Raw genomic sequence first — 27218 nt, 5'->3', positions numbered from 1 at the left:
CTGGCATTGGAGAGGGTCCAGAGGAGATTCATGAGGATGATTCCAGGATTGAAAAGGTTACCATATGAGGACCGATTGATAGTTCTGGGCCGTTACTCACTGGAATTCAGAAAATGGGGTGGGGGGGGATCTCATTGAATGTTGAAAGGCCTGGATATAGTGGATGTGGAGAGGATGACTCCTATGGTGAAGGAGTCTAGAACAAGAAGGCACACCCTCAGAATAGAGGAATTTCCATTTAGAGTGGAGATGAAGAGGAAATACTTTAGCCAAAGAGTGGTGAATCTGTGGTATTCGTTGCCACGGTCAGCTGTGGAGGCCAAGTCATTGGTTATATTTAAGGTAGATGTTGATTGATTTTTGATTAGTCAGACATGAAGACTTACGGAGGAAGGCAGGAGATTGGGGCTGAGAGGGAATAGATCAGCCATGATAAAATGGTGGGGCAGACTCTATGGGCCAAATGGCCTAATTCTGCTCCGAAACCTCATGGTCTTCAGATGTTCCAGCTTCCAATGCACCTTTTCCATAGTAATAGCAACGACACTCACTTCTACCCTCTGCTTCTCTTGCATTTTGGGCATTCTGCTAGTGTCTTCCACAGTGAAGACCAATCCAAAATACTTATTAAATTCCTGTGCCATATCCTTGCCTCCCATTATTGCCTTTCCAGCAGTCTGATATCTACTCTTGCCTCTCTTTTACTCTTTGAAAAAATATCTGAAAACATTTTTTGATATTTTCTTTTATGATATTGGCTGCTTACCTTCATACTTCATCTTCTTTTCTTCTTATATTTTCGTTGCCTTATATTGGTTTTTAAAAGCTCCCTAATCTTCTAACTTCCCACTAATTTTTGCTCTATTATATACCCTTTATTTTGCTTTTTTGTTGGCTTTGACTTCCCTTGTCAGCCATGGTTGTCTCATCATCCTTTTAAAATATTTCTTCATCTTCAGGATGTATCTTTCCTGCATCTTTGAATTTCCCCCATCACCACCAGCCACTGCTGTTCTGCTGTCACCCCCGATATTGTCCCCTTCCTAACAACTCTGGCCAGCTTCCGTCACTTGCTTCTTTGATTCCCTTTCCTCAGCTGTAATACTAAACCATTCAATTTTATCTTTTCCTTCTCAAACTGCAGGGTGAATTCTATCCTACTGTGATCACTGGCTCCTAAGAGTTCCTTTACCTTTGGCTTCCAGATCAAATCTGGGTCATTACATTAACACCCAATCCATAATGGTCGTTCCTTTCATGGGCTCAACCACATGCTATCTAAAAAGCTATCCCATAGGCATTCTACAAATTCCGTCTCTTGGAATCCAGCACCAACCAGGCGTTCCTACATATTGACCCCCATGACCAGCGTAACATTGCTCTATTTACATGCCTTTTCTATCTCCTATTGTATTTTGTAGTCCACATCCTGGCTATTTGTTCAGAGGCCTGTATATAACTCCCATCACAGTCTTTTTAGCTTTGAAGTTTCTTAACTCTACCCACGACATTTGATCCTAACTTACCTCTTTTCAAGAACTGATTTCATTATTAACCAACAGAGCTATCCCACCACCTCTGCCTACCTGTCTGTCCTTTTGATACAATGTCTATCCTATATCTAAGTTTCCAACTATGATCTTTTTTCAGCCATGACTAGAGATGCCCACAACATCATACCTGCCAGTCTCTTAAATACACCACAAGATCACCTACCTTATTCTGCATTCAAATACAACACCTATAGTCCTGAAATCATCAACCTTTTATATTTTGGTCCCCTGTTACAATTTAAATCATCACACTGACTGCAATTTTGCCCTCTCATCTGTCTGTCCTTCCTCACAGCCTCACTGCACACTGCCTTTGCTTGTACACCAACTGCCTCATCCTCAGCCCTATCACTCTGGTTCCTATACCCCTGTCAAATTAGTTTAAACCCTCCCCAACAGCTCCAGCAAACCTGCCCACCAGAATATTGGTTCTTCCTGGATTCAGGTGTAACCCTGTCCTTTTTGTACAGGTCATATTTTCACTAGAAGAGATCACAAAGATCCAGAAATCTGCCCTGCCCCCTGCACCAATTGCACAGCCAAATCATCCTATTCTTACCCTCGCTGACATGTGGCACAGGCAGCAATCCAGAGATTACAACCCTGGAGGTCCTGTTTTTCTGCTTACTGCCTAACTCCATATATTCTCTCTTCAGGTTCTCCTCCCCTTTCCTACCTATGTAGTTGGTATCAGTATGTATGGTGACTTCCAGCTGTTCACCCTCCCGCTTTAGAATGCCATAGATCCAATCCCAGATATCCCTGACCCTGACATCTGGGAGGCAACGTACCATCCAAGTGTTCTTTTATGTCCACAAAATCTGCTTTTTGCTCCTCTAATTATGAATCCCCTATCGCTACTGCACTTCTCTTCTCCCCCCATTTCCTTCTGAGCCACAGATCCAGAGACCTGGTTGCTGCTGCTTCCGCCTGGTAGGTCATCCCCCTAAAAGTGCCAAAAGTGGCATACTTATTATTGAGGAGGTACGCTGAACTGGCTGCCTATTCCTTCTCCCCTCTCCTGACATTCACTCAGGTATCTGCCTCTTGTAACTTAGGGGTGACTGTGGCTCCCATCTATTACCTCCTCAATTTCCAATATGAACTGAAGGTCATCGAGCTGCAGCTCCAATTCCTTAACACAGTCTCTAAGGAGCTGCAGCTAGAAGCACTTTGTACGGATGTATTTTCGGGAAGACTGGAGGTCTCCCAAATCTCCCACATCTCACACAACAGGTGTAACACTACCTCCTGATCTCTTCTCAACACACTAACTAACAGAAAAAAAACTTACTAGGAACTTTCTTACTTACTAACTTAGAACCTCCACCTGTGCCTGCCCAAGCCTGTTGAGCCAACGCTAGACCATCTAACACTGACCTACTCACATAATGACTGCTCTGCCTACACCTTTTTTATGGGCCCCACCCCACTGATTTTAGCCTGCCAAAAGAAAGCTGAAAGCTCTGAGCTGTTTCTAAACTTCACACTTCATCACCAAAGAATGAGTTGTTGTGCTGATTTTGTGTACATTGCTCTGGATGTCTCGCATCTGCAGAATGTCTTGTGTTCATAGTCCAATGGCAGACGGCCTTAGCGGATGTGGTGCATTCACGGGAAGAAGGAGCAGTGCCAATTTTTTCGAGTGTGGGCCCTTTGTCTGATCTGGTGGATTTTAAAACTTAGGGAAGTTTGGAGGGGAGAAGGCAGCAGAGGAAGTGTAAGTGACAGGTTTCAGACCAGCGTTGCCAAGGATACTAAAAAAAATAAACAGCTGGAGAAACAGAAACAAAGAACTAAGCAGAAACTCAAAAGGTGGGGAGAGCTCGACATTAAACCAATTTATGCAAGGGTGGTGCAATTGTGATTTGACGCAGTGACCTCCACCCCACAAAAGTCAGCCCTCAGACACCTTTAAAGCATTGTCTCCCTGCACCATTGACCTGTTTTCGCAGGAGACCATCCCTTCCTCCACTGTATTTGGTCTCGTTGTCCAACAACCCCCCTTCTGCCCAAAGCCCATTCTCACAAGATGCTGGAAATCTGGAGCACACACAAAATTTTGGAGGAACTCAGCAGGTCAAGTAGTATCTCTGGAGAGGAACTGAGTGGAGAATAAAGTGTTAAAGTTACAGAGAAAGTGCAGTGCCGGCAGACAATAAGGCACAAGGTCATAACAAGGTTGATGGTGAGGTCAAGAGCCCTTCTTATCGTCCTGGGGAACCGTTCTTATAACGGTGGGGTGGAAGCTGCTTTTGAGCCTGGTAATCATGCTATCTAACTTCTGCCTGATGGGAGAGAGGAGAAGAGAGAATGTCCAGGTGGGTGGGTCATTGATTATATTGGCTGCTTTGCTGAGGCAGTGAAAAGTGGGGGGAGGCTGGTTTTTGTGATGCACTGAGCTCTCTGCAGTCCATTGCAGTCATTGCAGAGCATTTCCCATACCACACTGCAATGCATCCAGTCTTATATCCATGACACCTTTGATGCCCTCTGCTGATTTCTTGGTCCCAAACAGCTATTTTCACTGTTAACTATGGACGTACGATACCTCTACATCTCCCACCTCACCCAGGATGGTCTGAAGTCTCTTCTTAACAGAGAACCAGTGGGTTCCCTTCCTGCACCAATCCTTGGTCCTAACATTGAGCAATTCTTTAATCACTCGCTTTTTCCCAATGAAAGGAGTCTCTGCAGGCTCATGCCTTGGCCTAAGCTATGCCTTTCTGTGGGAGACAGTTGTTTCACTCTTACTCAGGTGTCCATCTTCACCTCTTTCTCCTCTTGCCTTCCCAATGTGGTGCTTCTCCGTGTGGTAATCCTGAAAATTGCCCTTTCACTGTGCCAGCCACGCTTGGTATATTGTGTTCAATTCTGGTCACCTTGCTAGAGGAAAGGTGATATTAAGCTGGAAGGGATGCAAGGAAGTTTTACGAGGATGTTGCCAAATCTCAAGGGATTATGTTGGGTCGGCTGCAGCTTTATTCCTTGGAGTATGGAGTGTGGAGTGTGGGGAACTAAGGGATGCAAGTTGATTGGGTTGTAAAGAAGGTGTCTGGTGTGTTGGCCTTTCTTTAGTCTGGGAACTGAGTTCAGGGCTGCATGGTAACATCAGCTCTGTAAAACCCAAGTTAGATTACACTTGGAATATTATGTTCAGTTCTGGCTGCTTCATTATAAGAAGGATGTGGAAGCTTTAGAGAGGGTACAGAGGAGATTTACCAGGATGCTACTTTGATTAGGGAGCATGTCTTATGAGGATAGCTTGAGCAAGCCAGGGCTTTTCTCTTTGGAGCAAAGGAGGATGAGAGGTGTATAAGATGATGAGAGGCATAGATGAGATGGTTAATACAAAGGGGCATAGATTTAAGGTGATTGCAGGGAAGTACTGGGGGGGATATCAGAGGTGCACAGAAAGTGGTGGGTATGTGGGATGTCCTGCCAGCAGTGGTGGTAGAGGCAGCTACATTAGGGCATTTAAGAAACTCTTAGGTAGGCACATGGGTGATTCAAAAATAGAAGGCCATGTAGGAGGAAAGGGTTAGATTGATCTTAAGAATAGATTAAAAGGTCGCATTACGTCATAGGCCAAAGGGCCTGTACAGAGTTGTGATGTTCTATGATCCTATTAAGTGTGAGGTGTTACATTTTGGGAAGTCAAATCCAGGTGGGACTTTCACAGTAGAGTTTCTGGGGAGTGCTGTAGATCAGACAGACCTAGGAGTACAGGTATACCAGACATCCCACCCTGCAAGAACTCATTTCAGGGAGGTAGCGCCATCAATTTGCAGGAGACTCCCGGAACTTCCGGGAGAGGTAGGATGTCTTCAATAGAGTAGCTCCTTAGCAGCTAGCTAGCTAGTTTAAATAACGTTAGCTATCCTAATGAACGAATGACACCTGTTAAACTCACCTCAACATGTCTTTTACAGTCTTAAACCACCATGGGCAATAGAAAAGTCACTATTGCAAACAGTGCAGCGAGCAACACTGTCATTATTTTTGACCCCTATTAGGCAGGGGTACACTTTAGTGTAGTCTGGGGTGACGTACGTTTTATATTTTCTTTTTTTGGAACACTGTGCCATTGTGTGCTCTTGCTGTCACTCTCTTGGTCGCGCTCTTGCTTTCTCTCGCTCGCTATCAAAAAAATTGATTTCCGGGATATTGTATATAATTTGCGAGCATCAGGGAGCCACTATTACTATGCGGGAGACTCCCGGAACTTCCGGGAGAGGTGGGATGTCTGGGTATGCGGTTCCTTGAAAGTGGTGTCACAGGGACATAGTGTGGCAAATTAAGTTTTGGGTATGCTGGGATTCATCAATCAGGGTGTGAGTACAGAGGTTAGGAGGTCATGGTGCAGTTGTACAAGATGTTAGCGAGATCATACTTGGAAAATTATTTTTACTTTTGGTCACTGTGTTACAGAAAATAAGTTATTGAATTGGAAAGATTTGTAAGAATGTCATCAGGACTTCAGGGACTAAGTTATAGGGAGAGGTTTGATAGGGTTGGACTGTTTCCCTAGGAACATGAGAGACTGAATGCACAGTCTTTTCCCCAGGGTCAGGGAATCAAGAACTAGACAGCACAGGGTTAAGGTTGAGGAGATTGGAAAGTAGAAGATTGAGGGGAGATCTGATAGAGGTTTACAAACTTATATGGTGTATAGATAGGCTTTTCCACAGAGGATGGGTGGGACAACAACTAGAGGTCATGGGTTAAGATGGAAAGGTAACAACTTTAAGGGGAACATGAGGGGAAACTTCTTCTCGTAGAGGTTCGTGAGAGTGTGGAGTGGGCTGCCAGTGCAAGTGGTGCACGTGAGCTTGATTTCAATGTTTAAGACGGGAGGGGTATGGAGGACAATAATCAGAGTGCATGTCGATGGGAGTAAGCGGTTTAAATGGTTTGGCACAGACTAGATGGATTCACCAGGGATGTTACCAGGGCTGGAGGGCTCGAGTTATAAGGATAGACTGGGATTACTTTCTCCTGGAGCAAAGGAACCCAAGCAATGAGGTTTGTAAAATCATGAGGGGTGTGGATAAGGTGAAGGGTCACAGTCTTTTTCCTAGTGTAGAGGAGTTCAAAATTCAAGGGAATAAGTTTAAGGTGAGAGGTGGGGATTTAACATGAACATGAGGGGCAGCTTTTCCACACAGAGAGTGGTAGGTAGAGGAAGTGCGAGATGCAGATACAATTATTACACTTAAAAGGCACTTGGATAGGTAGATGGACAGGAAAGGTTTCAAGGGGAATAGGTGAAAGAATGGCCACTTAGACAGGCTTGGTCAGCAGGGATGAGTTGGGCTTATTGTCATAGTATCATTTCGCAGGGAAACAGGCCCTTCGGCCCATTCAGTCCATGCCAACCTAGATTCCCCATCCAGGCTAGGCCCATTTGTTTCTGTGCTGTTGCATTCTATAACTATGACTCTATTAAAAAGTAAGTGTAATCACAAAGGCGGACTGACAGTACCTCTATTTTGTTAGAAGTTTGTCATTTATAACTTTGACAAACTTATATAGATGCATAGTGATTCACTGGTTGCATCATGGCCTGGTATAAACACCAATGCCCAGAAATGGAGAAGTCCACAGAAAGTGGTGGAAGTGGTAGTTACAGCCCAGTCCATCACAGGCAAAGCCTTCGCCATCATCGACCACACTTAGATGAAGCGCTGCCACAAGAAAGCATCTATCATCAAAGAGCCCTCCCCACCCCGCAGTTCAGGCCATACTCTCTTCTCACTACTATGATTGGCAGGCAGTACAGAAGCCTTGGGTCCCACACCACCAGGTTCAAGAACAGTTATTACCCTGAAATCATCAGGATAGTGAAACAGCATGGATAACTTCACCAAAGTGATTCCACAATCTACAGGCTCACTTTCAAGGACTCTTTACAGCTCATGTTCTCAGTATTATTTTTTATTTGCGCAATTTGTCTTTTTCACATTGTTGTTTGTCAGTCTTTGTTTATGTATAATTTTAAATTTTTTTCCAGTGAATGTCTGTAAGAAAATGAATCTCAAGGTAGAATATGGTAACATAAGACCATAAGAGAAAGGTGCAAAATTAGATCATTTAGCTGATCGAGTCTGCTCTGCCAGTTCATCATTGCTGATCCATTTCCCTCTCAGCCCCAATCTCCTGCCTTCTCCCCATAACCCTTCATGTCCTGACTAATCAAGAATCTATCAACCTCTGCCTTAGATATACAGAAGGACTTGGCCTCCACAGCTGCCTGTAACAATGAATTCCACAGATTCACCACTCTCTGGCTGAAGAAATTGCTCCTCATCTCCGTTCTAAATGACATCCTTCTAATTTCCCTAGCTAGAGGAAACATTCCTTCCACATCTACTCCTTTAAGGTCTTTCAACATTCGATAGGTTTCAATTAAATCCGCCCCCCCCCCCGAATCTTCTGAATTCCAGTGAGTACAGTCCCAGAGTCATCAAACGCTCTTCATATGATAAGCCTTGCAATCTTGGAATCATTTTCGTAAACGTCCTTTGAACCCTCTCCCATGTCAGCACATCCTTAAAGACACCAAAACTGCTTACAATATTCCAAGTCAGGCCTCACAGTGTCTTATGTAGCCTCAATATTATGTCCTGCTTTTATACTCTAGCTCTTTTGAAATTAATGCTAACATTGCATTTGCCTTCCTCACCAACTCAACCTGCAAATTAACCTTAGGGAACCCAAGTCCCTCTGCACTCAGATTTTTGAGTTTCCTCTCCATTTAGAAAATAGTCTACGCTCTTATTTCTTCTACCAAAGTGCCTGACCACACACTTCCCGGCACTGTATTCCATCTTCCACTTCTTTGCCCAGTTTCCTAATCTGTCTAAGTCCTTCCGTGGCCTCCCTGTTTCCTCAACACTACCTGCCACTCCACCTATCATCATATCGGGTGCAAACATGGCCACAAAGCCATCAATCCTGTCATCCAAGTCATTGACATATATCGTAAAAAGAACTGGTCCCAACACAGACCCCTGTGAACACTACTAGTCACTGGCAGCCAACCAGAAAAGGCTCCCTTTATTCCCACTCTTTGCCTCCTGCCAATCAGCCAACACCCTAACCATGCTAGTATCTTTCCTGTAATACCATGGTTCTTAAGTTGTTAAGAAGTTTGACATGTGACACTTAGTCAAAGGCATTCTGAAAATCCAAGTATACAATGTCCACCAATTCTCCTTTCTCTGTTATTTTTGCTATTTCTTCAAAGAATTACAACAGATTTGTTGGACAAGATGTTCCCTTAACAGACCTATGCTGACTTTGGCCTATTTTATCATGTGCCTCCAATTACCCTGAAACCACGTCCTTAACAATTGACTCCAACATCTTCCCAAATATTGAGGTCAGGCTAACTGGCCTATAATTTCCTAACATCTTCTTCCCACCTTTCTTGAAGAGTGGAGTGACATTTGCAATCTTCCAGTCTTCCAGGACCATGCCAGAATCTAGTGATTCTCGAAAGATAATTACTAATGACTCCACAATCTCTCAAACATTCAGAACCCTGGGGTGTAGACCATCTGGTCCAGATGACTTACCTGCCTTCAGACCTTTTAGTTTCCCAAGAACCCTATTTCTAGTTATGGTAACTTCCCACACTTCGTGTTTTCTGACACCTGGAACTTCCACCATACAGATAGTGCCTTTCACAGTGAAGGCTGTGACAAAATACTTACTCAGCTTGTCTGACATATCCTTGTTCCCCATTACTACCTCTCTAGCATCATTTTCTAGCAGTCCATATCTATTCTCACTTTTCTCCTACTCTTTCTTTTGGCATCCTCTGTAATATTTTGAATCCTTTGTATTCCAGCTTTTCCCTCTTTATGACTTTTTAATTGCCTTCTGCTGGTTTTTAAAAGCTTCCCAATCCTCTCACTTCCCACTAATTATATGCCCTCTCTTTGGCTTTTATCTTGGCTTTGACTTCCTTTGTCAGCCAAGGTTGCGTCATCCTGCCTTTAGGATACTTCTTTAGGATGTATCTATCCTTTGCCTTCTGAATAGCCCTCAAAAACACGAGCCATTGCTGTTCTGCCGTCTTCCCTGCTAGTGTCCCCTTCCAATCAAATTTGGCCAGCTCTTCTCCCATGCCCTTTACTCTACTGAAATATTGATACATCTGACTTTAGCTTCTCCCTCTCAAATTACAGGGTAAATTCTATCAGGTTATGATCACTGGCCCCTTTTACCTTAAGTTCTCTAATCAATTCCGGTCTATTGCACAACACCCTATCCAGATTAGCTGATACCCTAGTGGGTTCAACCAGGAGCTGCTCTAGAAAGACGTCTTGAAGACATTCTACAAATTCCCCCTCCTGGAATCCAGCACCAACCTGATTTTTCCAATCTACCTGCATATTGGAATCCCCATGATTATTGTAACATTGTCCTTTAGACATGCATTTTCTATCTCCCATTGTAATATGTGGCCCACATCTTTGCTTCTCTTCAGAGGCTTGTATATAACTCTCATCAGGGTCTTTTTACCCTTGCAGTTCCTTAACTATAACCACAATGATTCTACCCCTTCTAATCCTTTATCACCTCTTTCTGAGGATTTGATTTCATTTTTTACCAACAGAGCCACCTCACCCCCTTTACCTCCCTACCTGTCCTTTTGATACAATGTACATCCTTGGATGTTAAGCTCCAAGCAATTAATTTTCCTTCAGCCATGATTTACTGATGCCCACAAAGTCATACCTGTCAATCTATAACTGTGCTGCAAGTTCATCTGCTTTATGCTGTATATTGTATGTGTTCAAATATAATACCATCAGTCCTGTATTCGTTACTCTTCAATTTTGCCCCCATGATGCACTGCAGCTCATCCCATTGACTGCAATTTTTCCCTATCGTCAGCCTGTCCTTGCTAACAGCCTCACTACACATTGCCTGTGTTTGTAAACCAACTGCCCATCCTCAGCCCCATCAGTCTGGTTCTCATCCCTTTGCCAGATCAGTTTAAACCCTCCTGAACAGCTCCAGCAAACCTACCTGCAAGGATATTATTCCCCCTCAGATTCAGCTGTGATCCATCCCGTTTGTACAGGTCATACCTTCCCCAGAAGAGATCTCAGTGATCCAAAAATCTGAACCCATGCACTCTACATCAGTTCCTCAGCCACACATTTATCTGCCAAATGTTCCTATTCTTACCCTCACTGGCACGTGACACAGGCAGCAATTCAGATTTTACTATCCTAGCTTTCTACCTAGCTCCCTAATATCTCTCTTCCTAACCTCCTCACCTTTCCTACCTATGTCATTGGATGTTCATCTCCTGGATATTCATCGTCCCCTTTTTGAATGCTATGGACCTGATCTGAGACATCCCTGACCCTGACATCTGGGAGGCAACATACCATCAGGGTGCCTCTATCACATCCACAGAATCTCGTTTCTATTCCTCTTCACTCCTCTTCTCTTCTGAGTCTCAATGCTGGATACCCGGTAGGTTGTCCTCCTCAACAGTATCCAAGACATTATACTTATTATTGAGGAGAATGTCCACAGCGGTACTCTGCATTGGCTGCCTATTTCCCTTCTTTTTCCTGACAATCACCCAGTTACCTGCCTCCTGCAACCGAGGGGTGACTACCTCCCTAGAGCTCCTTTCTATCACTTCCTCAGTCTCCTGTATGAGTTGAAGATCATCGAGCTGTAGCTCCAGTTCCTTAAAATGTTCTCAGGAGCGGCAGCTTCGTGCACCTGGTGCAAATGTTATTACTTGGGATGCTGGAGAAATCCCAGAAAGCCCACATCTCACACAAAGAACACAGTACAGCAACTGGAGCCATTCTCACTGCACCAACTATGTACTAACAGACGAGGAATGAGGAATAAAGAAGAAGAAACTTACCAGATACATACCTCGCCCAAGCCTGATCTCACCAAAGCCCCCCCACTCACACAATGGCCGCTCTCTTGCTAATGAATTTCATTCACTGATTGGCCTTAGTTCAAACTCCAAAAACTGCTGCAAAAAGTGGCTTTTTCAATCTTCAATTGCGGACCTGTGCGAAGTCACCTCCTCTTCTCACATTCCCTTTCACTGATTGGCTGCAGTTCAAATTCCAAAATATATACATACTTTGATAACAAATTTACTTTGAACTTAGAGTGCATGAAAGGTTTGCCAAGATTCTGCCTGGACTTGCAGGCCAGAGTTGCAAGGGGAGGTTACGTTGACCATGAGATTAAGGGCTGACTTGATAGCGGCATATAAGATCTCAAGGGGCATAGACAGGCTGAAAGCACATAGTCTAGAGCAAGGTTCCCACCCTTTTTGATGCCATGATGACTTACCATTACCCAAGGGGTCTGTGTTCGCCAGGTTGGGAACCCCCGGTTTAGCATGATGTGGGCCAAATAGGACCTGATTAGGTGCCTCTACTGTCTGCCAAGATTCAGCATATCTTCTATAACTTTGACAAACTTATATAGATGTATACGGTTGGTTGCATTATAGCCTGGTATGGAACATCAACACCCTTGAACGGAAAATCCTACAAGAAGTAGTGGATACGGTCCAGTCCATTATGTGTAAAGCCCTCACCATCACTGAGCACTTCTATACGGAGCGCTGTCGCAGGAAAACAGCATCCATCATCAGGGACTCCCACCACCCAGGTCACGCTCTCTTCTCACTGCTGCCATCAGGAAGGTGGTACAGAAGCCCCAGGACTCACACCACCAGGTTCAGGAACAGTTACTACCTCTCAACCATCAGGCTCTTGAAGCAGCCTCTTCACTCACCACAACACTGTTCTCATTTAAGGACTCTTCATCTCATTGGTCGTCCATCTTGTGTGTGTTTTTTCATTGATTCTATTGTGTTTCTTTGTATTTACTGTGAATGCCCGCATGAAAATGAATCACAGGGTTGTATATGGTGACATATATGTACTTTGATAATAAATTTAATTTAGATTGAAGGCTGAGATCAATGGTGGGCAAGTCATCTAAGACACTGGATCAGCCATGAATTTACAAAGACCTCTGAATTACTATCACTGACTTAGATGATGTGAAATTTGCTGTTTTGTGGCAGCAGAACAGTACAAGAATGTAAAATCACTATAAGTCAGAAAAATAAAGAAGTAGTGCAAAAAGAAGGAATAGTGAGATAGCATTCATACATTCATGGACTGTTCAGAAATCTGGTGGCAGGGGAGAAGCAACTGGTGAGGGTCCTTCATGATGGATGCTGCTTTCTTGAAAATGTCCACAGTGGAGGGGAGCTCACTGCCTGTGATAGAGCTGGCCGAGTCTACAGCCCTCTGCAGCTTTTTCCGGTCCTGTCGGTGGTCCCTCTGCACCAGACAGCGATGCTACCAGTCAAAATGTTCTCCATTGAACACCTGTAGAAATTTGCTCAAGTCTTTTGGTTGCATACTAAATCTCCTCAAACTCCTAATGCTGGCAAAGGGGAAGAAGCTGTTCCTAAAACTTTGAGTGTATGTCTTCAGGCTGCTGTACCCTCTCTCTGATGGTAGTAATGAGAAGAGGGCATAACCCAGATGGTGAGGCCTCTCAATGATAAATGCTGTCTTCTTAAAATTGCAAGAAGTCCTTGATGCTGGTGAGGGTTGTGCTGGTGATGGAGCTTGTTGAGTCGACAACCTTCCCCAGTCTATTGTGACCCTCTGCTTTGAAGCCTCCATACCAGACGATGATGCAACCAGTCAGAATGCTCCCAGCCGTAGGAGTTATATGGTTATATAGTTTGCAAGAGTCTTTGGGGCTTGAGTGACTACTACAGCTCCTGCTACCTCTGTTCTTGTGTTGCAATGAATTGATCAAACAAATACACAGTGCTTGCTCTGACTGCTGTCTGCTGTCCCTGGGCTAGGTACGGGAGGTGAAGACCACATCCGCTGTCTACCATGAGCTGCAGGGACGCTTCCAGAGCCTCCAAGGGACACTAGCTACTGCCAGGCTGGAGACGGAGGAGGTGAGGGCAGCCTCGAATGTTGTGCCAAACCCTGGATGATTACAGGTGTTCCCGTAGCCTGTGCTGATGAACAATTGTGTGTGAGCAAGAGAGTGGGTGGGTGGGTGGGTGTGTGTGTGTGTATGTGTGTGTGTGTGTGAGAGAGAGAGAGAGAGAAAGGTTTGAGCCCTGTCCTCTAGTGAGGATCTGGGTGTGTGTGTGAGAGAGAGAGAGAGAGGGAGAGAGAGAGAGAGAGAAAAGGAAAAAAAAAGAGGTTTGGGGCCTGTCCATTGGCGAGGGTGTGTGTGTGTGTGTGTGTGCGCGCGCGCACGCACGCGCGCGCATGTGCACATTGGAGTGGGCAGGGGTGATGCTGCAGATGAACTCTGTGCCAACACCAAAACTCTCCACTTCCTCCCTCTCCCATTTGCTCTATGCTCCCACCACTGCAGGTTAGTTCTGTGCTGATGCACCCCCCCCCCACTCCCACAGATTAACTGCATTGTAATGCAGAAACCCTCCTGTTTCCCCCTCACTGATTAACCGTGCTGATATTGATTCCTCCCGCCCCCATGGCTTAACTTTATGTCAACACTGATGCTCTCTCTCTGCCCCCACCCCCACTTGCAGATTAACAAAACGCTGCGGACAACCCTGCAGAACCTGCAGAACCAGACCCCTGCCGATGACTTCGACATCTCCGACGCCTTTCAGAGTAGCCAATCCCTCGAGTCGGTGAAGTCCGCCGGCACCGATTCCGGCTCCAAGGCCAACATCAACCGGCGTCGAGCCAACCAACAGGAGACCGAGTCCTACTACTTCACCGTACGGGCAGGGTGGCTGTGGGTGTGGGCTCCATCTGGGACCCTCATAGCACAGAGCTGTTGGGGAGCAGTGCTACTGTGAGGCGGGGGAAGGGAAGAAAGAGAGAGGGAGATAAATAGAGGAGAAAGTCTCTCTCTGTCACTCTCACCATCTGTGTAGTCTCTGACCCCTCCATGTATTTCTCTCCCTCTCACTCTTCCTCTTTCACTTCTCTCCCTCTCTCTCCCTTCTCTCCCTTCTCTCCTTCCCCCTCTCTTCCTTCTCTCCCTCCCTCTCTTTCACTTCTCTCCCTCCCTCTCTTTTGCTTCTCTCCCTCTCTCTCCTTCTCTCTCCCTTCTCTCCTTCCCCCTCTCTTCCTTCTCTCCCTCTTTCTCCTTCTCTCTCTCTCTCTTTTCCTTTCCCTTCCCTCCCCTTCTCTGTTTTTCTCTCTCTCTCTCCATTCTTCCCTCTGAACATTAGTATTTCTTTCTTTTTTATTTGGAAATACAGTGTGGAACAGGCCTTTCCAATCCACTAAGCAACCCATCTATTTACCTCCTATCCAGTACAGTATGTCTTTAGATTGTGGGAGGAAGCACCCAGAGGAAGCCTATGTGGTTGATGGGGGGGATTCTACAAACTCCTTTCAGACAGTGCTGGAATCGAACTCTGGAACACCCCAAGCTGTAACGGTGTCACACTAATCACTACACTATAGTGGCACCCCTTTTCTCTGTCAGCTTGTCATTCTCTTTCTCCCTCCCTGATTTTGGGTTGGAGGGAGCAGATAGTTTAGGAGTTGGGAGGGGAGGGCTGGGAAGACCTCCCTCGTAGGAGGGAGAGGAGGGAATAAGTGGAATTCTGCTGCAAAATGGTGTCAGGTTTGGGAGCTGAGCCGAGAAGCTGGAGGAGTTGACTGAATGGCGTCCATTGTGCCCCTGAGACCACAGCTCCCTTGAGTCCGCGCACCGGCTGGGTGGGTGGGTTTCCCCTGCAGCCATGCTAACTGCTCCCACCCTCTGTCCTCAGAAGCTGAAGGATTCGGTGACAGGTGATGCCAGGATCACCAAACTCAAGGCCAAGTATGAACTACTGAAATCGGCCATTGACAAGGGTGAGCACTTTGACAGCGGCCTGACGCAGTCCAAGGCTGGTTACTGGTTCGGCTCATTCCCGACGAGATGTCCCGCTCCCCCCACCCACTGTATCTCCATAACAATCTGGTTCCTATTGACCTCATGATCCTTCTGACGCATGCATTATCCATCGTTTCGCATTGAGACCCTCAATCTATCGTTTCCGCGGAGACGCGTAATCCATCATTCCCACAGAGATGCTTAATCCATTGTTCCCATGGAGACTCTCAATCCATCGTTTCTACGGAGTCATTTAATCCATCATTCCCATAAACGCTTAATGCATTGTTCCCATGGAGAAGCTCAATCTGTTGTTCCCATGAAGATGATCTCATGGAGATTCTTCATCATTGTTCCTGCGGGGCCATTCCAACCAGCATTCCCTTGGAGATGCTCAATTCCCATTCCCATGGAAGTGAACCATCCATTGTTCCTATGAAAGTACCCTATTCCTGTTCCTGCAGCAGCACTCCCTCCATTCTGCTCTGCAGAACTCCATTCCTTTTGATCCCGAGTTCCCATGGAGACTCTCCTCCCCATTCTCTTCTCCACCCTCCCCCGACTGATGGTCCCTCGAACGCCAGAGTCTTCAGAAAGGCCTGTGACGGTTGTGGTCGCAGTGAACTGGTCCTTACCTGCAGCTAACCCTCACCTCATCTCTCACCCACAGGGATTGTTGACGATAACAGCACATTCAGGTAGGTGCACCCAGTGCTCGGGCAGAGAGGGAGGGTGGCCTCAGAGGCGCGAGGGGGCAACAGACACTCCCACCAATTAAACTCCAAGAATGACAGGACAGCTGGTTGTGTGAGCGAGGTGAAAGCAAGGGGAGAGGGGAGATGGGTGGGGGAGACTAGGAGAGAAAGGGAGAAGGGGTGGAGAATGAGAGGGAGAAACAGGTGGGAGAGAGATGGATGGGAAGATGGAATTGTGGGAAGAGACTGGGAGAGGGAATGGATGCTGAGATAGGGGAGACAAGGAGATGAGGCTGGAGGGAGAGACTGGGAGGGTGGTGACAGAGAGAGGGGAGATGGGGTGGGGGAGAGCCTGGGAGCAGAGTTGAAGGCGAGACTGGGAGTGGAGTTGGAGGCTGAGGGGGGACAGGGAGAGGATAGAGACAGGTTGGGGTGAAAGACTGGGAGAAGGGAGACATAGGGGAGACAGAGAGGTGACAGGAGACTGGGATGAGAGGAGAGAAGGAGAGGGAATGGAGACTGGGAGGAGGAAAGGGGGAGATTGGGGGAGAAGAGGGAGAGACAGACATCAGGAGGGGTAAAAGTGAGAGCCACAGAGTGTGGGGAGAAACTAGGGAGGGACTAGGAGGGGCAATATGGGTGAGTCTGCGTTGGTAGCAGATTAGGGTGAGTGCAGAGCCGGGGAGAGAGTGGAGATATTAGGAGAGAGGGGAAACAAAGATCTGGGGGACTGCTAGAGATTGGGAGAGAGATGAGGGAGATGTGAGAGTGGGGAGACTGAGAGAGAAAGTAGAGGCTGAAAGAGGAGGGTAAAGAAGGGGGTGGGAAGAGAGAAGGTCAGAGACCAGAACTAGAGATGATAGATTAAGGGTAAAAGGTGAAATATTTAATGAGAACATGAGGAGGAAGTTCTTCACTCCAAAGATAGTGCCAGTGTGGAATGAGCTGCCAGCAGAAGTGGTGGATGTGGGATCGATTTCAACATTTAAGAGAACTTTGGATAAGTACATGGGTGGAAGACAGTGGTCCAGCTGCAGGTCAATGGGACTCAGCAGAAGCTGGGTTCAGCACTGAGCAGGTGGACCGAAGGGCTTGTTGCTGTTCTGTACTGCTCTGTGACTCCATAAAAGAGGGAGGGAAAGAGGGGAGGATACTGCCTCTGACAGGTGTTCTCAGTTTGAGGGAGTTCAGTATGGGACAGTTGGGAGGGGTCTGCGGACAGAGATGGACACTCAGAATCAGGCTTAATATCACTGGCATATGTCATGAAAAATGTTGTTTTGCAGCAGCAGTACACAATTTGTTTAACTATAAATTGAAATAAGAAATATATAGTTTAAAAATTAAATTACTGCAAAAAGAGAGCAAAGAAAAAATGTGAAGTGGTATACATGGGTCATTATCCATTCCAGAAATCTGATCGCTGTGGGGAAAAACTGTTCCTAAAGCATTGCGTATATGTCTTCAGGCTCTTGCACCGCCTCCTTGATGGTAGTAATAAGAGGGCATGTCCTGGGTGATGGGGGTCCTTAATGATGGATGCTGCCTTTTTGAGGCATTGCCTTTTGAAGATGTCCTTGATGCCGGAGAAGGTAGTGCCCATGATGGCACTGGCTAAATTTTCAGCCTTCTGTAGCTTTTTCCAATGCCATGCAATAGCCCCTACATACCAGACGGTGATACACCTGTTAGAATGCTCTCCACGGTTCATCTGTAGAAAGCTGTGAGAGTATTTTGTGACATACCAAGATTTCTCAAACTCCAAATGAAATATAGCTGCTGTCGTGCCTTCTTTGTGATTGCATCAATGTGTTGGGCCCAGGATAAGTCTTCAGAGAACTTGAAAGTTCTCACCTTTTCACTGCTGATCCCTCAATGAGGACTCCTGTGTGTTCCCTCAACTTCCCTTTTCTGAAATCTACAATCAATTCCTTGGTCTAATTGATGGTTGAGTTCAAAGCTTTTGCAAAACCACTCAACCAGCTGATCTACCTCACTCCCGTATGCCTTCTCATCACCATCTGAAATTCTGCCAGCAATGGTTGTGTTATTGGCAGGTGGAGTTTGATCCGTGCCTAGCCACATATTTGTGGGTTAAATGTGCATCCTTGAGGCATGCCCGTGTTGTCAGTGAGAAGGAGATGTTATTTCAGATCTGCACCGGCTTGGGGTCTCCCAATGAGGAAATCAAGCATCCAGTTGCAGAGGGAGGTACAGATGCCCAGGGTTTGGAGCTTGTTGATTAATATTGAGTGTATGATGATGTTGAATGCTGAGCGGTAACCAATAACAGCAGCCTGACAGGTACTGCTATTGCCCAGGTGATCCAAGACCAAATGGAAGGCTGGTGAGATTGCATCTGCTGTATACCTATTGTGGCGATAGACAAATTGCAGCTGGACCAGGTCCTTGCTTAGATAGGAGTTGATCCTGGCCATGACCAACTTCTGAAAGCGCTTCATTACAGTAGATGTGAGATAGTCATTGAGGCAGCTCACCCTGCTCTTCCTGGTCACTGGTATGATTGTTGCCCTTTTGAAGTAGATGGGAACCTCTGACTGCAGCAGTGAGAGAGTAAAGATTGTTGAACACTCCTGCCAGTTGGTTGGAACAGGTTTTCAGTGCCCTACTGGGTGCACCATCAGGGCATGACACCTTGCGAGGGTTCACCTTCATGAAAGATGTTCTGATGTTGGCCTTCGAGTCAAAGATCACAGGGTCACAAGATGCTGCGAGGGTTCGTACAGGTGTAGTTTTATTCTTCCTTTCAAAGCATGCATAAAAGGCGTTGAACTCATCTGGGAATGAAGCATCACTGCCATTCATGATGTTAGGTTTCGCCTTGTAGAAACGAGTGGCCTACAAACCCTGTCAGAGCTGGCGTGTTTCCAATTCTATCCTCTAACTTCAATCAGAATTCGTTTTTTTTCGCTCAAGATAATTTGCCATATATCTTACCTGGACTTCTTGTATAATTCTGGATCACTGGTCTTGAATGCCACAGATCTAGCCCTCAGCATACTATGAAATTTCTGGCTGATACACAGCTTTTGGTTTGGGTATGTCCGGTATGTTTGTGAAGGTAGACACTCATCCACCCAGGCCTTGATGAAGTTGGTGACAGCTATAGTATATTCATTCAGAATTGAAGATGAATCCCTGGATATTGTCCAATCCACCAATTCAAAGCTGTCCTGTCAGTACTTCTCTCTGCCCTTGACCAGACCTTGTTGGTCCTCACCACTGGTCTTGTGTTCTTTGTTCTCTGCCTGTATGCTGGGAATAGAAGTACAGCTAGATGATCGGACTTTGCAAAGTGTGGGCATGGTAAGTGTTCTTGATGGTGCTATAACAGTGGTCAAGTGGATTGGCTCCTCTGGTTTCACAGCTGATATGTTGGTGGTAGTTGTTCAAAGACTTTTTCAAGCTTGCCTGGTTGAAATCCCCTGCAATGATAGGGAAATCATCAGGGTGGACAATTTCATGACTGCTGATCATGGGTGCTCAGCTCCTCCAGAGCTTGTCTGACATTGTTGGCCTGAGGTGGAATACACACTGTTATCAGGATTATGACAGAAAACTACTTAGCCAATAAAATGGATAACCCTTGACCTCTGGATGTTTCAGTTCAGTGAGCAGGACTGAGAGAGAACCTTAATATCTGTACACCACCATGACTTATTCATGAGGCATATTTCCTTCCGCCCCCACCCCCCGCCTTTAAAAGATTCAACCTTTGCATCGGGTGAAGCCATCGGGCTGCAGTGCTGCATCCAAAGTGGCAGAGCTGAGCCATATTTCTGTGGAGCAAAGTACACAGTGGTCCCTGATGTCTCTTGGTGCTACAGTCTTGAGATCTTTAACTTTACTTTCCAGAGACTACATTTACCTTCAGGATAGTCGGCAGTAGGGGTCTAAGGTCCCTGCATTGCAATCATACCTGTAGCCCAGCACACCTTTCCTGCTTCCTTTTTCTTAAAGGAGAGCTGCACCCACAACCTGATTCTGCTGTCTGGGTTCTGTTGATTTTGAGGAATCAATAGATTTTTAATAACATCTTAAAACAATGCTGCTTACTACATTGACGAGAAAATCTGCTGATGCTGGAAATCCAAAGTGACACTCACAAAATGCTGGAGGAACTCAGCAGGCCAGGCAGCACCTATGAAGAAGGGTGGGAAATGGCTGACGAGCCTGATAGAATTTTTACGCCTCTCCCTCTCCCTCCTCGCCCGCAGGTTTCAGGCAACGCTGGGACGATCCCAGAGACAGAGGCGTTCGCGGCCATGTTCCCAGTACAACCAGAAGCTGTTCAACGGAGACTTACAGATGTTCATCCTGGTAACTGGGGGGGTGGTGCTACTCAATCTCCGGCTCGGTGTCCACCGGGAACACGGGCTTGGGGAACAGGAGAAGTGTGGGAGGGAGGGGTGAGGGTCAGGTTTGGATAGACAGAAGGGTGAGGGTTAACTTTGTGAGGGGGGGAGGCAAGAAGGTGAGACTACATGGTCCTTGCTGACTTTCACGAACCGTCTCCATTGTGTGCAGAGTTCCGGGCAGCCCATCCCCCTGGTGGTGGTTAGTTGCATCCGATTTATTAACCTGAATGGTGAGTGACCATCACCCCCCACCCCCACCATCCTTCCCCGGCTCCCCTACACTCCTATCTCTTCCTCTCCCATACCTTCCCAACCCCTCCCCTCCACTCCACTACTCCTCCCCTCCTCTAAACTCTCCTTTCCCCATATACTCCCCTCCCCTCCACTACACCACTCCCCCTCCTCTAAACTCTCCTTTCCCCATATACTCCCCTCCCCTCCACTACACCACTCCCCCCTAAACTCTCCTTTCCCCATATACTCCCCTCCCCTCCACTACACCACTCCCCCCTAAACTCTCCTTTCCCCATATACTCCCCTCCCCTCCACTACACCACTCCCCCTAAACTCTCCTTTCCCCATATACTCCCCTCCCCTCCACTACACCACTCCCCCTAAACTCTCCTTTCCCCATATACTCCCCTCCCCTCCTCTAAACTCTCCTTTCCCCATATACTCCCCTCCCCTCCACTACTCCTCCCCTCCTCTAAACTCTCCTTTCCCCATATACTCCCCTTCCCTCCACTACACTACTCCTCCCCTCCTCTAAAGTCTCCTTTCCCCATATACTCCCCTCCCCTCCCCTCCACTACTTCTCCCCTCCTCTAAACTCTCCTTTCCCCATATACTCCCCTCCCCTCCACTGCACTCCGGCCCCCCATGCAGTCTGCTCCGCTACATTCCCTACCCCTGCATTCCTTTCCCTTCCTCTATACTCCCCTACACTCCCTTCCCCTCTTCTCCCCTACATTCCCCTCCCCTGTACTCCACTACCCTAGACTCGCCTCCCCTTCCACTTTCATTCTTTCCCTCACGCCTCCCTTTCCTTTCCCCACTTCCCTCTCCACCCATACTCCCCAACCATCCCCTGCTGCCCAACCCCTCACACCTTCAGCTCTCCCCTCCCTGTTTCCTTCCCCCCTCACACACCCAGTGAATAAAGCTCCCTTCCACTCCCGCACCCTCCCCGGAGATATGATAGATTCCATCTGAATCCCACTCTAGTCACAACTCACCGTTGGACTTCCTGTTAGGTCTGCACCACGAGGGTATCTTCCGCATTCCTGGCTCCCAGACTGAGGTCAACGACATCAAGAATGCCTTCGAGAGAGGTGGGTGAGAGGGTTGGGTGGGATAACTGGTGATGGGGAGTAGTGGAGTGAGAGGGGTTGGTGGGGTAACAAACGCTTGATGGGAGAAGGGTGTGTGGGAAGGAGAGGAGAGGGGTGGGTGGGATAACGAATGGTGAATGGAGGCAGGGGTGAGATGCAAAAGAGGAATGTTAAAATGGAAAGAGGAAGTGAGTGTTGGAGAGGGAGACTGGGACGAACATGGTAGGGGAAGAGAGAGAAATTGAGAATTGAGAGTGGAGACAGAAGGAGACTGACAAGGGTCTAGAGGCAGTGGGGAGGCATTGGGGACAAGATAGTGGAGACTTAGAGTCTGAGTGAGGGATGAAAGAGCTGGTGAGACTAGGAGGAGAGAGTTGAAGGGAAAGCAATGGGGCAAGGAGAGAGAGATTACAGTATAAGAATTAGAGGGATGAGAGAGAACAGAGGAGAGACAGGAGAGTGGAAAGAGTATAAAAAGAGAGAAGTGATAGATTGAGGAAGCTGGGACAGGAGGTGGGGGAGGAGAGATTGACACTAGAGGTGAGTGTCAGGAGGGAAAATTTAGTCAAGGGAGATTGAAGGAGAGAAGGGTGGATTGGAGTGATCATGAGTGAAGAGAGCAAGAGAGAGAGAATTGGGGATGGGGCATCTCTAGATCTGCTATTTGAGGGTTTCTCTCCCTTTCTCTTTCACTCTTTTCTTTCCTCTCCCTACCTCCCACTCCCCCTCCCTTTTCCTCCTCTGTTCCCTTCTCTCTCTCTCTCTCTCCCTCTCATTCTCTCTCACTCCCCTAATCTATTTCTCTCTCCCTCTGCTTTATGTCCACCCTTCACTTTCTCCTCTCACTGCCCCTTTTGTCCCTCTGTCCTCCTCTGTTGAGCTCTCTCCGAGATCTTCGCCAGGCTCCACTTCTTCCTCTCCCTACCAGTCACTCCATTCTCTCTTTTTGTTGCTCTTTCCCATTTCTCTCTTGTCCTCACTCCCCTGCACTCCTCACCTTTTCCCTTTCAGAATACAGTGGGATATAGATTAGTTACAGACGTGGGCAGAGAAGTTGCAGATGGAGTTTAATTCCAGCAAGTACGAGGTCAAATAAAAGGTGGAAGTTAGCAGTCAGAATCAGGTTTAATATCACTGGCAAATGTCATGAAATTTGCTGTTTTGCAACAGCAGTACATTGCAATGCATAATTTAAAAACTATAAATTGCAATAAATACAATTAAGTTTAACTAGTAATGCAAAAAGAGAGGAAAAAGAGTGAGGTAGTGTTCATGGATTCACCGTCCATTCAGAAATTTGATGGTGGAGAAGAAGCTGCTCCTGAAACACTGAGTGGGTGTCCTCAGGCTCCTGTACCTCCTCCTTAATGGTAGCAATGAGACGAGGGCATGTCGTGGATGATGTGGGTCCTTAATGATGGATGCCACCTTTCTGAGGCATCGCCCTTTGAAGGTGTCCTCGACGCAGGGGAAGCTAAGTGCCCATGATGGAGCTGACTGAGTTCACAGATTTCTGCAGCTTTTAGTGACCCAGCGCATTGGAGCCTCCATACCAGTTAAATTGGTACATGGTATATTTGGTTGTCCCCTTATTAGCATCAAGGTTCAGAGGGATTTTGGGGTCCAAGTCCGTAGTTCACTGAAAGTGGCTACACAAGTGAACAAGGTGGTGCTGTGTGGTCAGGGTGTTGAGTATGAGTAAGGAAGCCATTTTGCAGCTGTATAAAACTAGTCAAACTGTAGTTGAACATTGTGCACATTTCTGCTCTCCCTGCTATAGGGAGAACGAGGAGAGGGCTCAGAAGGGGTTTACTAAGATCAGGGGTCCCCAACCTCTTTTGCACCGCAGACCAGTTTAATATTGACAATATTCTTGTGGACCAGTCGATCCGGGGGGGGGGAGGGGTGTTCAAGTGGGGTTAAACTCACCTCAACATGTCTTTTACAGCTAGGGTTGCCAACTTTCTTACTCCCAAATAAGGGACAAAAGTAGCAGTCAAATCCCAGGACACTTTATCCCAGGAAAGACTACCATGACCATGAAGCCTTGCGCGGGCACCTGTGTGCGTGTACGTGACATGAGCATGTGATGTGCACATGCGCGTACGTGCCGATTTTTCCCCCCACAAATCAGTTTTGCCTTCATCTTCCCAACTGTACTGTACAAACATTATTTCTACTTTATATAGACTGTGTATTTATCATATCATTCCTGCTTTTACTATGTGTTAGTGTTATTTATTTTCAGTTTTATGTGTAATTTGGTATGATTTGGTAGGTTATTTTTGGGTCTTGGGACGCTCAAAAATTTTTCCCATATAAATTAATGGTAGTTGCTTCTTCGCTTTACGCCATTTCAGCACAAAAGGTTTCATAGGAACGCTCTACCTTAGCGGGGGAAATACGGGACACGGGCGGTCCCATATGGGACAAACCAATTTAGCCCAATGTACGGGATGTCCCAGCAAATACGGGACAGTTGGCAACCCCATGTTCAAGTTCAACAGTGTGTGACAGGGAATGAGGAAAGGTGCAGCTGACTCATATCGTTTCCTCACGGCCCGGTAGCCCACATGCTTTGTGGCCTGGTACCAGTCCGCGGCCCGGTGGTTGGGAACCGCTGACTAAGATGATGCCTTGGATTAGAGAGTATGATTTGTAAGGAGAGATTGGCCAAATGTGGGTTGGTCTCCCAAAGCCATCAGAAGTTTTTAAAATTGTATGAGGCAGAGATAGGGTAGACAGAATCTTTCAAGGTAGAAATATCCAACACCAGAGAACATGCTTTCAGGATTAGAGGGAAGACGTCTAAAGGTGATGTGAGGAGCAAGTCTTTTACGCAGAGGGTGGTGGGTGGCTGGTGTAGGTTACTAGGGGCAGTGCTGGAATCAGACAGTCTGGTGCAGTGTGGAATATTGTGTGTTGTACTGGTCGCCCCATTACAAAGAGGGCATGGAGACTGTGGAGAGGTTCACCAGGATGCTGCCTGAATTAGAGGGTATGAGGCTGGACAAACATGGGTTGTTTTCTGTGGAGCATTAGAGACTGGTAGGATTTTTGTTTGAATGATGAGAGGTGTAGATAGGGTAAACAGTCAGAATCTATTCTCCAGAATAAACGTGTCAAAACACCAGAAGACACGCTTTTAAGGTTAGACAGGGGAAGTTTAATGAGTCAAGTTTCAAGTTTATTAATCATCTGCACATTGAAACATACAATGAAATGCCATGTTAACAACCTACACAACCTGAGGGTGAGCTGGGGTCAGCTTGCAAGTGTTACCGTGCATTCTGGCACCAACATAACATTCCCATGATGCTCAGCAGGACAACACAAAACACAACAAATGACAAAGCAACACAAGAAACCAAGCCCCATTCCTCCCTCCCACACACCCACGTATACGGTTCTTTAACCCCCAGAGCAAGCCTCCAGCAGACACAGACTTGGACCTACAGACATTTGGCTGCAACCATACAGGTGGAATGAGGGGCAAGATTTTTCACAGAGAGTGGTGGGTGGCTGGAATGGCTTACCAGGGGTAGCAGTGGAAGCAGGCAGTTCGGTGGAGTCTTTAAGAGGCAATTAGGTAGGCACGTGGATATTAAAGGCATGGAAATATATGGATGAAATACTGGAGGACAATTAGTGTTGATTACAAGAATGACGCAATGTTTTGAACCGAATGGCCTGTCCAGTGTTGGACTCTTCTGTGTCCACTCCTTCCTCTCCCTCTGCCTCATGCTATCTTTCCTTCCTGCCTCCAGGTGATGACCCCCTCGATTCCATGAACGCCCACAACATCGACTCAGTGGCAGGAGTTCTCAAGCTCTACTTCCGGGGTCTCAGCAAGCCCATCTTCCCCACTGAATGCTTTTGTGGCCTCATCGCCTGTGTGGGTGAGTGTCCCACCCTCAGCCTCCCCCTGCATTCCTCCGCAGCTACCCTCATACCTTGCATCCCTTCCCTTGCCTCCAGCCACCACTACCATCGTCATGAACATTCTCCTCCCAAGCCCCATATCCCTCACTCACCTCCCCTGCTCCTCCCCAAATTTTTACCTGAGAACATCTTCCCTTCACCCTGCAACCCTCTCATCTTCCCCTGCCCTCTCCCCCTTATCTCCCCTACCCTCTTCCCCTCCCATCGTCCACCACCTCTAACTCTCCCATTCTTCTTTCCCTTGCCCTCTCTCTCTCCTCCCCTTCCCTTCCTTGCTTCTCTCCTCCCTCTCCCCCTTTTCCCTTCTCCCCTCACTTCCCTTGCTCAGATGCCCCCTCTCTCCCCTCTCTACAGTCTCCCCTACCCTCTCATCTCCCCTCCCCCCATCTCCCCTCCCCTCTCATCTCCCCTCCCCTCTCATCTCCCCTCCCTCTCTTTCCCCTCCCACCTCTCCCCCTCCCTCTCTACCCTTGCTCTCCCCCTCCCTTTACTCCCCATTCTCTATTTGTCCTCCCCTCCCTCTTCCCCCTCCCTCTCCCCTTCCCCTCCCCTCCCTCTCCCCTCTCTGCCCTCCCTAACTCCCTTCCCCTTTCTCTCCCTTCCCCTCGTATCTCGCCACTCCCTCTCCCCCCTCGCCTCCATTCCCCTCCTTCCACCCCTCTCATCTCCCCTCCCCTCTCATCTCCCATCCCTCTCTTCCCCTCCCCACTCCCCTTTCCCCTCCCCCTCTACCCCCTCCCCTTCCTCTCCCCTCCCCACTCTCTCTTCTTTGTCCTCCCTCTTTCTCCCCTCCCCTTTCCCCTCCCCTCCCTCTCCCCCTCACTCTCCCCCTCCCCCCTTCACCTCCCTCTCCCTCTCCCCTCTCTCCCCTTCCTTCCCTAACTCCCTTCCCCTCTCTCTCCCCCCTTATCTCCCCACCCCCTTTTCCCCTTCCCACTCGCCTCCATTCCCCTCCTCCCACCCCTCCCTCTCCCCCTCATCTCCCATCCCTCTCTTTCCCCTCCCCTCTCTCTCCTCTCCCCACTCTCTCTTCTTTGTCCTCCCTCTCTCTTCCCTCCCCTTCCCCTCTCCCTATCTCCCCTCCCTCTCTCCCTCTCCCCTCCCCTCTCTCCCCTCCCTCTCCCCTCTTCCCCGTCCCTAACTCCCTTCCTGTCTCTCCCCTTCCCTCTTATCTCCCCACCCCCCTTTCCCCTCCCCACTCACCTCCGTTCCCCTCTTCCCTCCCCTCCCTCTCCCCTCTTGTCTCCCTTTCCCTCTCATCTTCCTCTCCCTCTGTCTCTCCCCTTTCCTTCCCTTTCTCTCCCATGTTCTGTCCCTCTCCCCTCCCCTCTGCTCCTCCTTTTCCTTTCTTTCCACTCTATTTCCATTCTCATTACTTGTATCTCCCTCCATTCCCCA

General features: G+C 47.5%; 1 protein-coding gene across 1 annotated transcript in view; it reads left to right on the top strand.

Moving 5' to 3' along the window:
- Positions 1-27218, top strand: part of LOC140190198 (SLIT-ROBO Rho GTPase-activating protein 3-like) — an 84267-nt gene that overhangs the window by 37737 nt on the left and 19312 nt on the right. Inside the window, 8 exon segments of the mRNA XM_072246731.1 lie at positions 13453-13554; positions 14164-14358; positions 15367-15451; positions 16144-16171; positions 20407-20509; positions 20717-20777; positions 21801-21878; positions 25646-25777. Of these exon segments, the coding sequence (XP_072102832.1) occupies positions 13453-13554; positions 14164-14358; positions 15367-15451; positions 16144-16171; positions 20407-20509; positions 20717-20777; positions 21801-21878; positions 25646-25777 (784 nt within the window).

Source organism: Mobula birostris, chromosome 29 (genome assembly GCF_030028105.1).
Source record: "Mobula birostris isolate sMobBir1 chromosome 29, sMobBir1.hap1, whole genome shotgun sequence".
Lineage (NCBI taxonomy): Eukaryota > Metazoa > Chordata > Chondrichthyes > Myliobatiformes > Myliobatidae > Mobula > Mobula birostris.
The sequence above is the reverse complement of the archived record's forward strand: the minus strand, read 5'-3'. Positions and strand labels throughout refer to the sequence as shown.